Source organism: Falco cherrug, chromosome 6 (genome assembly GCF_023634085.1).
Source record: "Falco cherrug isolate bFalChe1 chromosome 6, bFalChe1.pri, whole genome shotgun sequence".
Lineage (NCBI taxonomy): Eukaryota > Metazoa > Chordata > Aves > Falconiformes > Falconidae > Falco > Falco cherrug.
The window spans coordinates 38,816,668-38,832,880 of NC_073702.1; the positions used below are offsets into that span (position 1 = coordinate 38,816,668).

At 43.4% G+C, this 16,213-nt stretch overlaps 1 protein-coding gene across 1 annotated transcript in view; it reads left to right on the plus strand.

The window, feature by feature from the left end:
• Positions 1-15,853: 15,853 nt before the first annotated feature.
• The window catches only part of RPS6KA2 (ribosomal protein S6 kinase A2), a 321,408-nt gene continuing 321,048 nt past the window's right edge, over positions 15,854-16,213 (plus strand). Inside the window, exon 1 of the mRNA XM_055714505.1 lies at positions 15,854-16,115. Coding sequence (XP_055570480.1) covers positions 16,053-16,115 — 63 coding nt within the window. The 5' untranslated portion in view covers positions 15,854-16,052. The remainder of the gene's footprint in view (positions 16,116-16,213) is intronic.

Sequence of the window (16,213 nt, forward strand, 5' to 3'; positions counted from 1 at the left end):
AGGTTCAAGGTTTTCTTTGAAATAAATTCATCACCTTGATTGCTGCTGTGAGGCAGGAGAGCGCTTTGCAGCTAGGATGGACAGGTCAGGAAGTGCTGGTCTTCCTGGTGGATATTTTACTTCTGATTCTAGGTCTTTTGAGTGTTAGAGGTTTGGAAACAGGTAGCAGTTTCACAGGGATTAATCCAGTCAATCAGATTCAGAGAGAAAGGAGTAAACAAACTGAAGAACTTTTTTAATAGCTATTTGCTTATTTTTTGAAATAAGCACGAGTGCGATGAGTAGGCTGGGCCAAACCTAATGGAACTACTTGACTCGGCTGGTGATCTGTGGTGGAGTTTGTATGTTTTGATCAGGAACAGATTTCTCTGGCTGGAACCAAGCAGAGCAGGAGCCCAAGGAGGAAAATTGTCTCTATTAAAACCATTTGGAGGGTGCTGTCTGAGAGGTCTGGTAATTAGATATACGTCTAAGTCAGGGCAGCTGTTTGCCTTGGGGTTTTTTTCTGGTATGTGACTTTTAGCTACTTGGCCATGTTGTATTGCAAGATAATACAGGCACAGAAATGGTTTAAATTGCTTTAGGTAAGAATCTTCTAGTCAACCATGTCACGGTAATGTTTCAAGGCAAATTGCAGCAAAATTGTACAAATGTTTTGCCAGTGATTTAGGATGTCATAAGCAACATTTGTCTGGTTTTAGTGATACTGAGATATCATAATTATTCAGGTAAGCCTTTGCCTCTCCAGTGATAACAGACAGATGATTAAGACACTGTTTGAAAATAATACTATGTCTCATAGGCCTTCTTCTCATATGCTACTCAACAAGGATGATAATTTTTTCTTTCAGCAGGCTATTGTGAGGCTTTATTATTGCTTATAATGAGGTTGATGATATTAGGGTGGAAATTGTACCAGTAATTACTCAAGTCAGAATATTCTGACATGAGAAAATAATGTTTTCCAAGCACCAATTAACTGAGCTGAATGAAGACTCAGAGATACATACAGAGCTTATTATTGGTGACCTATAGAAATGATACGGGTATAACTGGTTCTAGAACATGCAAGCCAGCAGTTATTTTAGCCAATTAAGCAGTGGAAGCATGTTTAGAGGTTTTTTATAGAAGCAGTAAAAGAAAGTATTTAAACCACTATGTTTTAAATGTGAGGTAGGAACGTAGGGTTTTGGAAAACGGCAAATTCTAAGATAAAACTATTTTTTATGAACAATTTAAAAGCTGAAATGATGCAAAAAACCCAAACTATTAAAGTAGCTACAGCAAATAGACATTTTTCCACATTAGACAATACACGCTCAGCCATCATTTTGGTGTTAAAATCAAGATATATTAGATATACTTAATAACCATATGTGTATCAACTTTGTTGAGCAAGGTGCCTAAGAACATGTATCCAAAGATGAAGCATCGCAGAATTGTCATGGAAACCATTGCAAAGTTACATTTGCATATAATTACCTGTGTTGCAACCATAAAGGAAGAAATGGGAGGAGAAGAGACAGAAAGACAGGAATATCCAGCACAAAAAAAGTTCCAGACTTCTAGTGGCTGTGGCTATTGAGCTCCTTTTGATTCTCATTATTTGCCCAGTTTCCATTCACCTATATCTCAAACAACCACCCCCAATCAAAGTAAAAAAACCAACCACAAAAACACTAAGTGGAATACTTTTTAAGGAGGTCTGGGGAAAGAAGACAAAATCAGTTTCTGAAAAACTGGTTGTACCCTTACGTGGAAAAGCAAAAGGGCTGGATTTCACTCTCTGTTGTATCTATGCAATTACAGCAGAACAAAATGTGTCTGGTAATTTTATATTTGGGCTTATGCCATCTACGGAGTAATTCTGATCCCTCTGATATTGCCTTCTATAAGTTTATGGGATAGTAATGATATATGTAGCAGATACCAGTTGCTAGCATGAAGTATTTGTCAATGTAATTCCAGATTTGGTTTTACAGAAGTGCCTGAACTACTAAAACCTTTGAAGGTTATTTATTTGGCCAGTTCTGTTCAGCTGCAAAGCTACAATTCTTTGTTCACTACAACACTGAGAGCTTTGCTAGAGGGCTTTCACTTATCTTTCTCCACTCTTAAATGTGAGGAATAAACCTAGCTCAGACAGTCTGGGCTGTACAAGCGACCCCTGAGGACACTAGTATTCTTCATGAGGACATCGTACGCAGGAGGTTACCCATAAGGGCTAATGATTATCTTGGAAAAAGTATAAGTCTTGAAGCACCTCAGCAAGGCCACAGGGCTTCCTACTCTTTCAACGGCTGGCACAGAGTATCAGGTACAACAGGAAGGAAGTAGAAGAGTTTCTCATAGCGTTAGTAGCACTTCTTTTTCAGGCCAAAATTTAATTATAAAAAAAGGTCTTCAAGATGATACGAACCTGTACCTAAATGGATTTCTAGAGGTAATGATTCATACATCAGAACAGTCCCTCCAGCACGTACATGAATCTCTGTTCCTGTTTTAAAAAAATTCTAGAATGTAGAAAGACTTTTAAGCAAATCTGATTTTTTTCTGTAATAGTACGATATATTTATGCTAATGTATTGCAGCATTTGGGGGAATTGATGAAGACATAGATTTGTTTACATAGAAAAAAATTACAGTTTTCTAATTGCAGTGATGTTAGGGTCTGCATGAAGTCAGGCATGTCATTAAAACTATCTGCATTTTCCTTGCTTTATTTCTGGCTGACACTGAAAATGCTAAATCATTCCTGCTGAAGGAACTTCTGACCCTCAGTTTCAAGTCCTGTTTGTAGAGTCTACAGGCAAGTCATTACATTTAAAATCTTTTGAGGATCTCCAAGTATCCTTTTCCTTTGTTGTATATTAATGCTACTAAGAAGGTCTAGGAAAAGTTGTGCATGTGTAAAACCAGCCCAAATCCTAAGAACATTGATTTAAGCTGGGACAAAGATGTCTTACATAGCCATTTCATTTGATTGGCATTGAACAGTGGATTCAAGAGTCCTTCTCTACTTGACAGAAATTCCTGCTTACCTTCTGTGCAGTTAACCTCATTTTGCAGCCTTCTGGTTGCAATATCCTCTGCTCCTATGATCCTACTTGGTCTTAAAGCTCATTTTCAACATCAAGATAGGTAGGATCTTATCCTACTTTTACCATAAAGGAATACTGTGTGATACTGCTGCCTGAAAATTACTTAGAAAAGTTAAACAAAGGCTTAAATTGGGGCAACTTTGTAGGAAATGCGAGGATGTGTGAGACAGAGCAATACCTCTGATGCAGAGAGGTGGAAAAATACTTCAGTTAAAGCCAAGTGAAAGCATGAGATCCCAATGATTTCAAAAATTAAATATGCCCTTATAAAGATGGATATAAGGAAATTATAAAAAAAAAATTAAAAAAGCAACACAAATACTAAGAAATCCCCTATAAGGTGGCACTTTGTTAAGAGGCTAAACACTCACTCGGGATGTAGGGATCCTTCCTTTAGCTTCCTTTTTTGCCCAAGAGGCTCCACGCTTCCTACCACTCACGAGAGACCCTCGCCTGGCAGAACAGCCTGGTTTGGATTGCATCGGCTGTTTGTGTTGCTGTTTCCCTTTGCACAAGATCAACAGTTTTTGCTGATGTGACTGGGTTTCGGGACTCTTATCCATCTGCTGAACACCTGAGATGCTAAATACAGTCATGATTTGTCCTTTTTCTACATCTTAGTGAATTTTCATATGTTTTATGAAAGGTTAGGCAGGTGTTTCAGCAAGACTGAAGTGTTTCTGTACCCAGAGAATAACAATTAAGGACATCCACCGGTGTGGAGAGAGCAGGAAGTGTAAGCTAAAGTGCCTTCAGGGCAAAGCAGTGGCAGTAGATCTGCAGTGCTGGAAAGGAAAGGCAAATTATGCAATGCACTCCTTTTCCTTTGCTTCCTAGAAGACATTTTCATATAAGAGAATGAGGTATGGGGTAAGAAAGTGCTGGGAGTAAGTACTATAGATACAGTCATCACTGTACATATCAACTAATCAGGAGACTCATTATTTCATAATTATTTTGTTAGAGATGAACGTTATTTTTTCTGTCTTCCCGTGTTTTGTTTTTATAAGGGTTGTCATTCCGCAATGCAAGTAATTTAGAATCCAGTTCCCCTTCACTGAACTTGGTAATTGCCTCCAGCAAACTTTAAACTGCTTTCTGGTTGAAAGGATGGAAAGAGACTCAATGCATCTTACTGAAAAACTTCACAGACAGGCTCCATGGCCTGGGGATTGTGCACTTGCTACAGGAGGCATCAGACAGCCCTTGCAGCCACCTGGGAAGCACGAAGGTGAGACCGGGTTCATGCAGTGTCCCTTAAGATGCCAGTTCAATGTGCACAGCCTGTAGAGTTGGAGAGCAGGAGCTCACTCCGGTCAAAGGCTGCGTGCGGAAGGGATCAGTACAGCCTGCTGCAACCCTGCGGAGAAGAGCTGATTGAACGTGGTGTTCCTGTAATGAGGTGCACAGCACTTCTGTCAGCATTATAAAGACCCTAAAGTCCTTACCAGTGGCATTTGTATGGATGGTCCAGGTTAGCTGGACAGCTGAAAATTTAGGTTAATTCCCAACTTTAGCCTTGAAAAATCAGCTGAAGGCAATCATTCTGTGTAAGAGTTAATTAAACCCTGAAGACCCAGATAGACACAATGAAGCTAGAGTGGGGAAATACTAGGCCTTTGAGAAAATGAACACGTGTGGATACATTAAATGAAGCTGGGGAATGAGGGAGGAATTATCCCTTGCATTTTGTATTACTGCTTATTGAGGATAGATGGAAATGCTGTGAGGGACTTTTACCACACTGTTCCAGATTTGAATTGACTGAGAGCCTGTGCAATCCAGCTAAACTTGAACCTTTTGTTTTTATTCTTTCTGCTATGACCTTGGTTTTATACAAGCTTGCTAAAGCTTGAAAAGCAAATTACAGGTCTAGTGGGTAACAGCAGCTCAGAGCCTGCAACATACCCTATGTGTCTGTTGGAATGGCTCTAATGAGGCCAAGGGAGCTTTGTTTTGAAATCTAGAAGCATGACTGCTCTTGCAGAATTCTGCTCTTTGCAAGGAAAATTGTGCCTCATTGGCACAAAACTAAGACCTTTGGTTTGCTCCTGGTTGCTATCGCCCTGGTTCCTCTGATTGAGTGCTGCTAGGGAAGTGCTGCAGCTCTGGTCTAGTTTTGTCTCTTTTTGTTAAGCCTTTGGCCAGCTAGCTGATGGTCAGGCTCATTTGGTCACCTGTGTGTAAGGCCTTGAAATTTTCTTGGAAGTGGCCTTAAAAGTAATTTATGATAATGAATTCTGCTATTCTTGCAGAACAACTGTGTTTCTTTTCTAATACAAGTAAGCTTTTATCTATCAATACTCATACAGCAACTTTGGCAGGCTTTTGCTTGTCATGCTTTGCCTTCACAAATTGTGCTTTGAATTTATTTAGATTTTTTTTTTGAGAAGTACAAAAGCAAGCTAGTGACGTATAATGGTTCTTGTGGCAGAACATGGAAATCATAATTTATAAGGGAACATCAAACATAAGCCAAATATAAAATTCTACTGCAGCCTTAATTTTATTTACAGTCAAGAAAAACAGGTGAATATTGGAACAAATGTATTAACCTACATGTGTTTCAGAGCTTTTCAAACTTTACAGATAGCAAGATAACAAATGGATGATAAAAGAAAACCCAGGAAATCAGTAACTCGGAACACCAGATTGTTTTACTAGTTGGGATTTATTCTATTATACCTTCTTTCTCTCAGTAATTATTGTTAGCAACAAAACACCACTATAACTTACTATTACTATAATTTAACACTCATCTGAATCAAAGTGGCAGTGAGCTAGTGCCCACCTGCCTGACACCCCCATGGGCCAGATTTGAGGCTATGCGGGTGCTTGCGCTCCATGTTTCTTCCCTCACAAACACTCTGCCCTTGCGTGAGGGGAGGATGAGTGTCTGACCCGCAGCAAACAGGACCACGGGAGGCTGAGAGCTGCTGATGCAGCAGGGAAGCAACTGCTCCAGCCTACCCAGGAAACTTTGTTCCTGGAAAAGTCCAGTCCAGAAAGTGTTCCCAGCACTACCACCATGAGTACCTTACTTTCCCTCTAAGACCTAGGAGCAGGTGGCTTGTGCCCAGGTGTCCCTTGCTAAGCTGATGAGGAGCTATAAATTAGTATGGGCTGGGAACGTGGAAGCTTTTTTGCTTCTTTGGCTGTGGTCTTGTCTGTAGCTTGTGCTGCTTCTGTGTGGGAAGCAGTACTCTAGGGCAGCAACATTGCCTGTACACTGGATTTGGAAGTGAGCTATGGATGTGGGCTTCTGGAGCTGCTCTATCTTGACCTGTGAAGGTGGGAGAGTGGCTTTGAGCAGCCCCATTTCCTTCCCCCTTCTCAGGTGGGGGAAGAAGGGTACCTAGAGGGAGGAAGGTATGTGCTACCAGTCTGGCTTATTTATTGGGGGGGGGGGGGGGGAAAGTCACAAATGTATTCCCTGTGCTAGTGTGGGCTTACTGCTTCTATCTGGGTCGTCCTGCTGTTGTGCTGTGAGGAGGAGGGAGGCTGGCTGCGGGGCATGACAGGCTCACCCACAGGTACCCCTGTCCCAGCCTTGTGTGCTCCTGTCCTGCTGGCAGGTAGGAATTCTGGTTTGGGCATGTAACTCTTGGTGATATTGCCATGGGAAGTACTTGCTTGACCTGTAATGTCTACTTTGGAAAGAGCTGCTATATTGCAGCTGGATGTCTGCTCTGCTAGTGGGCAGTGCAGGTGACACATAATTTGATCCCTTGTGCAGCATGGTTTTAACTTGCCCATCAAGCTGCTTTTTCTTCCCCCCCCCCCCCCCCCCCCCCAAAGAAACATGAAATGTGAGTTATGTGGGGGTGGTAGATAGCTGTGCCATGTCGCCTGGCTTTCTGTTCACTCTCACAGTCTGACAAGACTGTAGCTCCAGCCTGTGGCTTTCTGTCCCCTGCTCTTGCCTTTGCTAATATCAACTGCAGTGATGAGGGGGAATATTTCCTGGAATTGGGCAGTTGATAGATACAGGTTGGGCTGCAATCTAAAAAAAAATTCAGTCATCACCCATAATAAATTTCATTTCTTGAGCTTGGATATTCAGGGCTGTACCTCAGTCATCTCACATGCATGTCTGTAAAAATAAGCAGCTACTGTGGTGTTCATTTGGAAAAAGTAATCAAAATACAGCATGTGACACATTTAAAAAAACCCTACAAAACCCGTCACTTCTGTGTGTTTAAAATTCAAAACTCTGAAGAAATTCACTCCGTTTTGGGGGGTTGGTGGTATTTTTTGGGGTGGGATTTTTTTTTTTCAGATTCGGATACTTAACACCTATAGCATTTAGCACCTCTATTTTTGCTTTCTCATCTTCAAGCTAAGATCATCTTAATCAATAATCAAATCATCTCATCAAAAAGACAAGTGTTAAGTGGTTGAGGGGGAGAAATCATACTGCATATTTGTTTTATGGGTTAGAATTTCTTGATTTCCTATTTACTTTGTGTATGTGCTTTCTGTAGTCTTTATTGATTTGAATGTCACGTGTTCTGTTTGAAAGGTAATAATTCCCTTTGAAACTAAGGGTACTTGATGTTGCAAAGCTTTTAGAATAATAGAGGATTGGGGCTGTTAACTTTGAGGAGACTTCATTAGCTTCCTGACTGTAGATTAGATCACTCAAAAAGGAATTTGTGCAGCTGAACTATGTCACCGACTTCAGTCGATGCTGCATTGGCTCCTGTTCTGAGTGGGTGAGATCAGATTTACTGAGTGAAAACCCAACCTGTGTGCACAAGCCTCCAAAGTAAATTGAGAATGAAACGCTCCAGCATCCTGGTCCTCCCTTCCACTCAAGGGAGCAGCTTCCTCAACCTGCCAAAGCCAGAAGGGCTTTGCAAGAGTCTCTTGAATGGGTGTTTTTTGTTTCTCTGCCATTCCTGCAAATAATATTGCAGTTGCTGAAAAGCTTACGTGGCTGTTAAAGGTTGGATTAGTTTCTTTTGTCTGAGTAGACATGCTAAAAGGAAAGTGGTCAGTTAGCAAATATAAATGCTCTATTTCAGTGTCCTTTTTCTTGACACACTGCCACTTTACCTAATGTTGACTGAAAAATTGATCTTCTTTTAGGAACACTGTAATTGACAATTATTATTTTATTGTTGTATGTTTAGGCAGAATGCATGTTTAGCAGGATCTAAATGAAAGGGTGCCCAAAAATGAACTGGTACCCTTGTCCTCAGTCACCTAAAGTGTCTGTGTCACAGTTATTGGGTAAATTACTGTGTGGGATTTTTATGACTCAGCGTGTAATCTTGTGTCACATTGCTACCCTTGTTGATTTGTGCTTGGGAAGTATTGCTTGCAGTCTCCTGATACTTTTCTATATGTTTCTAGGCAATCTTGCCTTCTCTGCTATCATAATGTTACCTCAGCTACTTCATTTTCCTTTCTGTAATGTCAGTTTTTAGTTGTCGGTTCAATTTTTTTGAAGTTTCTATGGAGAATTTAATTTCTGAGCATTCTGTCACCAGAATAATGTTGTTCTGTGTCTGAAATAACTTCATCATGTAATTAGGTCACTTTGTCAGTAGTTACATTTAGAAGTACAAGAAAATTGTCAACCTATGTGAGAGCAGTCTGTTCCATCTGTGAAGGTTAATGAAGACCTAAATTTATTTCTCAGGTTCAATTTCCCCGGTATGCAGGAGTAGGACAGATGCTTTTACCCTGTATCAGTTCAGCCACATCTGCGCTGGTGAGGTGCAGGCTTGTTGCCTTCCCTTGCTGGTGTTTCTGTCCCAGACTGTTCGTTGCTTTCTTTCTGCGTGGTCCAATCGAGGTAGCAAAGCTGTCCCTGCTCCTTGCAGTAAGGAAGAGTTTAAGCAGCTGGAGGGGGTTGGTTGCAGCTACCGTCTCTCTCCCTTGTGCTCTCTAGGCCTGGCTATGTGCCCCGCTGCTATGGCATTGAGGGGACAGGCCTGAGGCAGCTTCCCTTGGTCCTTGTGGAGAGAAGGAGGGTATTTTGGGGTGGCGGTGTCTCTGGATGCAGTGGGTGTGAAAGGCAGGGTAAGTGAAGGGAGCCCCTGGCTCAAATGTTCTCCCATCACCGCCTGAATTGCTTTATTGCCTCCAAATCAGTCTTTCTGACCCCAAATTGAGGGGAATGTGACTGTCCTTTTCCTTTCTCCTCCCCTCATTTTGGCTGCAGTAGATGTTCAAGCTCTGCTAGAGCTGCTGAGAAGCCTCGATCCAGCCTGACGTGAGCTGCTGTGTCAGGCTGTCCTACCTCTGGCAGAAGTGGCTGCAAGCAGCAAGCACACAGGAGCCCCTTTGTGTGGCCAAGGTGCCACTGCTGTGATGGTGACCGGGCAGAGGCAGGAGTGTGTCCTTGGTGCCTCTGCCCTCCTGCACTGTAAGCTGCTCCTTGAGGAGTCATGTGATGTATTTTGGGGAAAACATAGTCTCTGCCGCGCTTGTGCAATGAAAACATGAAGTCACAAAGTTTACTGTAGCCTTGTGCAGCAGGAAAGCCTTTCACTACAGCTAGTTTTTATTGACTGTGTTTAACTGGTGATTTTTTTTTAGTGTAATGGGGCTTTCTGTGTAAGAGATTACTCGGTGGAATGCTTCTGAGTAAGCATCTTTGCTGCAAGGGTCCCTTAATTTCTTAAGTGCAGGAGGTGGCACGGAGGAGTATCCTGTGTTCGGCCCCTCAGCTCTGCAAGGGGGTAATGTCTCACATGGCCAGGAGGCCAACAAGCTTTGGATGTGGAGAAAACTGGCAGCAAATTGGCTCAGTCACTCCAGGTGTGTAGGCCCACAAGTGCAAGCATGTTGCAGACATCTAAATTGCTTGTGGAGAAACCTGTTACCACCTGGTGTGGTGTAGGTGGCACTCAAGACACAGAGCGGAGACAAGACTTTGCTGATTCGCTGGTGATGCTTTTGGTCTTCTGCACTGGCTTGCGAGCCCCAGGGCACACAGACTATAAAGCCAGACCCAACACTGTACCTCAACTAAACTGATGGCACAGAGCAGGAACACAGTGGGGCTCCTGCTAGGCTAGCTAGTTAGCCCTACCAGGGACATCAGCTAAGCTGCATCTGTACTGAAGGGGGTTGGTCTACTGCAGATATCTGACCTAGGCTTTCTGTTTTCAAGGTAATTCTGGTTTACAATCAGTTCCTAATATTACTGAATAGGTAATGCAGAATGTGTCAAGTACCTGCAAGCTTAATGCAGATAATTAACAAGGATTAATGTGAGAAGTGTTTCTTTTTCTACAGCTCCTAGCAGCCGCCTTCCCTCTTCTGCAGAGGAAGCATGTTGGTTGGTAGCACCAGTCTGTTTCATGAGCCAAATTACCATTGTTGCTTTCTAAGTATTGATTTTACTAATCAATCTAGACCTTCTTGTTAAATACAGATGGGGAAGCCAGAGCATTGCAAGGGCTAAGAATTAAGCTGACCTTCTTTCTGGTGCTGAGCATTTCATATTTCAGGCAATAGAGCAGACATAATTTAATTTGAAAATGTTAAGCTATGAGTTTTGCAGGGGACAGATGTGTGCTGCTTTGCTACTGAACGCTTTATTTTTGTCTGCCACTGTTTCCTTTTGTGTTTCTCAGAGATGGCCAGGCATGTACTTCATGACTAAATAGTAAATTGTTTTAGCAGCACGAAGGGCACCTCTTCTGTTGAAGTAAGCAACACTTCTCTGTGCCTTGCGCACTTAGCGACGTGTAGGTGGTGTTTTGTGCTTCTCTGTGTTCTGCGTAAGTGATGGTGAACATCCAAGTGCTGAACTTGAAGCAGTTAATGCTGAGGCACTGAGCAAAGACAGCTTCTGCTGAGGAAATGTAGTCATTTTGTTTTAGTAATGAGCTTAAAGCATTTAAACGTCTGCTCTTGGGAAGAAAAAAGTAGCATGGGGGATTTTGTTTGTTTACTTGCTTTCTATCAAGAAGTGTAGCTTTTGATAACTTTAGTATAAAATCAAAAAAGCATAGGCAACTGAGACTTCCCTCTGCCAAAGAATGATGCATGGTTCTGTGCAGTTTAAAACCTGCCCCACTTTTACTACTTCCAGCCTGTCCACTACAGGTTTCATCCATCTAACACAGGCTTGGTCACACAGATTATAGGAGACTACTCATGCACAGCATGTTTCTTCCATACTTGGGATGGTGCAGTGACAGACTGAGGCTAATATGGGACTATGGTCTTGCTTTCTGCTTCCCTGTAAGAAGGCTGCGTTTTATGGTAAACTAGAGAGGCTGTTGATAGATCCACATGTGATAGAAAGTGGGCTGTGTGACTCTAACATGATCACTGGGATGTGCTCAGACATCTCCACTTGCTGTTGAGGTTTCTGCCTGTGTATGCATTGCCTTCTGCTGCTGTGCACCGACAGCAGCCTGCCTTCATCACAGGGGGTGACCAATCCTTTAGGTGAAGGCTCTCCCATCAGCAGGTCTTCTGTGGCATAAACTGGAGGAAAACAACAACAATTTGCTGTCAACTGATGTATTTTGAAGTGTTTAAGTGTCTTTATGTGTTCCTCCCAGATCTGTGCCTGTATGTTGGAGAAGGCAATATATGTGCATATTCCATGGATACAAATATCCTCCAGAATAAGGAGGCTAAAAGTTGGCTGATTGCTTGCAATCTGTGTGTGAGTATGTGCTGCAGGCAGAGTTCCTGCCCTGGGAGGTCCATCTTCTTCGGCTGCAGTATGTAACGGGAATGGAGACTGAAGTAATCTGCAGAAAATGTTGCTAAGCCTTTGCTCCTTTTTGTCCTTCTGTCTTGGGCAACCCTGTAAACTTTGAGGCAGCTTCAGTGCACATTTCTCTGTGTAGTCCGATTGCTTTGGTGATTAAGGAGTGATCCGTGGTTGGGCCCCTGACAGTTGAGCATCCAAGACTTTCCAGGAGCCCTTTGGCAGCAAAAAATGGCATCAGACTGGTGATGTGCTCAAGTGGCTGGATGTTCTCTAGTGCCACATCTGAAAGGGACAGGAGGGTGTTACTGAAAGGGATGGGAGAGTGTTACTTCTTTGCCCCTGACAATTTTTTTCCTTCCTCCTTCTACAGTGCTGTTGGCACTTCAGAGACCCAACATTTTCTCAGTGCTGGTACTTGAGGTAATCCCTCATTTAAGAAAATGTTCCTTGTAGCCGTTGTGTGCCTGGGAGATGCTGAATATTAAGTTTAAGAAGCTGTACGGATGAGTAAGTGTCAGCCTTGGCCTAAAAAGCTACATGCCAGAAAGGAGACTTCACTTGGGTGAAGACTCAACTGAAAATTTAAAAAAGGAAGAAGAAAAAAGAAGTTAGGCAGATAGTTCTGGTACGCCCAGCTCAGTAACTGGTGATGTTTACGCTGTGGCAAGCAGGAAGAACCATGGGCTTGGGAATGCCCTGGAAGGTGGGAGGATTTTTTTGCTGGCTTCTACGTCAGTAGTACATCTCTTGGCCATGTTCTAGGTGTAGATAGCCTGGCAGAAAAGGTTATCTAGCTTAAGCTTTGAGTGAAGATGTGCAGGCAGATAAATGCCTGAGTCTTGGTGTAAGGCGATTACATTAAACCTAACACTGAAGTCATGAACCTAGAAACATGCTGAGCTACTGACAGAAAATAATATTTCTCTGCTCCTCTTCCCTTCTGTGTATCAAATGGGAAATAGTACTTTTTCACAAAGTAGTGGCAGTGTAAGTTACTAGTGTTAGAGTATCTTAATACAATATATAGACAATGCTTTTAAGAAATTTTCTTTTGTACTTATGCATCTCCTCCCAGTGTAGGAGTCATAACACAGCAGAATATTGATGTGTCTAATCCCCCACTCTGCATCTGGCAGCAGCCATTAGCTAGTACTCAGGAGACAGGTAAAAATAGATTAAAAATCACCATGTAAGTAGTCCAGTGCTTTGTTTCAAAGAAGATAAAAATGCTTTTATACTCTTGAAGCAAATTGAACTCATCTTCTTGCAATTCTTGGCCTAGCTCGCATATCTGCAAATATTACTTCTGCGAAAGTGTGAATGTGGTTAGCTAATCTTTCCTTGGGGGAAAAAATCCATAGCTACTTCTTGCTCTGACCAGATTTCTGGTGTCTTCAGAGGCCAATTGCTCTGAACCTCCATCTGCTGCCTTGCGTGTTTTTCCTCTGCTATGTTCCACGTATGCCATCCCTTCTTTCCCTTTTATTTCTTTATCATACTCCTAATGTGGTATTTTTGGAAGTGGACTATTCCCAGTTTTAGTGATACACATGCCTTTTTCAGACCCAATGTCTTTTGTAAGTAGATCATGCTTCCCTCCCCAAATTTCCCTCTGGATTTTTCTGCTGCTCTGTTCATACCAAAGAATGTCAGTCTTGGCCGTCCATTAGATGTTCCTGTAATGAAAATGACTGAGCGTTTTGTGGTGACACAATTATTTCTAACACTATGTGATTAAGAAGAATTTGAAACAAAAGATTCATTAAATCAAATATGCCCATCTCTAATATGGGAGAATGTAGTTTGCCAAGTACTTGGGAATCTGAAGCTTGTGGACACCTAAAGATGCTTTTCCTTGCAAATGAAGATTCTAGCAGAATACTTAAATTATTACAGAAGAAAATCAGTGTCCTTATTAATGGAGACCCTGTTACTGCAAAACCTCTAGTCAAAAACAGTCCAGAGTTCCATGGGATTACTCTGAGTAAATGCAGGAAAATAAAGGGGAAGAAATGACTGGAAACTGTATGAATTTCCTTTTAGCCGAGGTTGAAAAATTCTGCTTTTCTTTAGGTAGGGATAAGGAATGGGATGTGAAATGCATGCTTTGGTTAGTCTAATAAACTTGAACACTTAAGTCCAATTCATATCTTGGCGCTGAAAGAGTGCAGTGAGTCTACTGCAGGATACATACATTGTGCTTATAACAGAAGTGTATATGCTAAAGCAACAATGAGATCTCATCACTTGGTTTTCTCTTTTTCTACCTTATGTTTAGACTGAACATGATGATGATGAACAGATCTGGAAATATACTGGGCTCTTCTGATACCACAGTTTAGTAACAGATTAATACTTAAGAAAGCATGTAACAGCGTGTCTCAAGAATGAAGTTCTTAAAAGGATGTAGAAACAATAGATCTGTATGCACGTGTTTTTAACTTGACTGCAGATGCAGTGATCCCAGACTTACCATCTTGATTTGCCTCCCCTAGGATTCCCTGGATATATCCCACTTCCCTAGCTCCCTACTCTCAGCCTGTGGCATCAGAGCTGTGTGCCCCAGAGACTAAAGTGCAATCCTGTCAATTGGAGCTAAGCAGAGCTTTTTAAAATCAAGATGACCCATGATACAATCATGCACAGTCTTCTCTGGGAATGTGTCTGTTTGGATTGATGAAGGTCTCTGGGTTTTGTGAAGCAAGCATGGTTTGGGTTACAGATTTGTTGTGCTTGATCTCGGCTCTGGCCTCACAGCTGTTGGCACTACAAGGCTGTTTGGGAGAGTGTGTATGTCATCCTAAAGGTAGCAAGTACACCTGCATCGTGTGTGTTGCTGGGGAAGAAGCAGGGGCAGAACACAAGAGCCAGGGAAACGAGCAGCCAGATGCTATCGCTTCTGATTTCAGGTACGTGTCTGTTTTGTGATTGACATCGCTCCCACCAGACCTCTCTGAGCAGTGAGTAAAGCTGGTAATCTAGATATTTAATTGGTCAATCTGTAAAGCAGATGAAGCTGCATAATTGGTGTCACGAGTTGTTAGTTCTGTGTTGGCACAGATATCAAGTGTTCGTATTCTACCGCAGAAGTGAAAGACCGAGTTCTGGCATCTGTACCTGAGCGCAGGGCTCTGTCTGTAGCTCTGGTTGGGGTCCAATTTGGTTTTTTCCCCTGTTTTGCCTTTGTAATGGTCAGCACATTTGACACATTCTCTCCTAACCCTGCTTGGTGTTTAGAATTACAGGGCAGATTATTCATGTTAAAGAGTTTGAGGGAGCTGAGAAGGGCCTGGAGGAGGAACGCTCCCCAAATGGTCTTTTGTAGGCTGGCGGAGGAGTTCTTGCTGTTCACTGAACCTTGCTCTGAATTTGTACAGCACTGCTACTATGGGAATAAACTGTGGCTTTTTGAGCATGGAACAGAAGAAAAATGCTCTTTGCACATTGGCTCTTGGTTCTGAAATTGTTCTTTGAATAGCAGTGACTTATTTAGCAGTAATGCCTTTCGGAACAAGATAATAAAGTTGCCGGAACAAGGTAGTATGTGTGTCTTAACCTCAATTTGAGGACAGTCCAAATCAACAGCTGGGTATCTGGTGCAGTGTGTCAGGCTTGTAATAGTAAGGTTGTTACAGGCTGCAACAGCTAGAGGAGGAAGGAATGGCAACTGAGTAGACACAGGTTTCCTAGTGAAGAAATAAAATAACAAAGCGAGTGATAAGCAAGATAGTCCTTTTTATAAGGCTGGAATAATACAGGGCTCGGTAAACTTGAGAGATTCTTCTGTAGCTGCTCTCCCTACCATGGGATCAACGTTTGGAATTGTGTGTGTGGGGGGGTAACCTGCCAGTGTTAACTCCCATGTTTCCTCCTTCACCCCCGGCTGTGCCCCCTCCCCTGCCAGGTGCTGGGGGCGGCGGGGGGGGCCGCGCTGCCGTTGCCATGGCAGCACCCGCCGCATCCTCGGCCTCAACTTTCCCCCCTCGCTTAAAAGCGGCGGCGGCCCGGGGGGACGGGCGGGGCGGCGGGGCTCTGCGCGGGCTGCGGAGCGGCTGCCGTCGCCTTGCCCTGCCTCCGCGCCTGCGGAGCGGCGCCGCCTGCGGGGTCCCCGGGGCGCGGAGCCATATTGCCGAGCGGGCGGAGGGTCCCTGGCCGAGCCCCGCCGGGTGTCCCGGCGCCGACCGACACCTTCCTTCCGCCTCCTTGGCAGCCGCCGCGCTTTCCTTCTGCTCGATCCCGGCTTCTGGCAGGCATCGCCCAGCATGCCGATCGCACACTTACTGGAGCTATGGAAAGGGATAGAGGTGGAGCCCATGGAGACGGAGGTGAGCGGCGGGTGCGGGCGGCCGCTGCGGTGCTGCCAGCGCCGCTTCCCGCCGGGGCACCGCCTCGGGGACGGGGCGCGCTGCCCCCCCGGGACCGC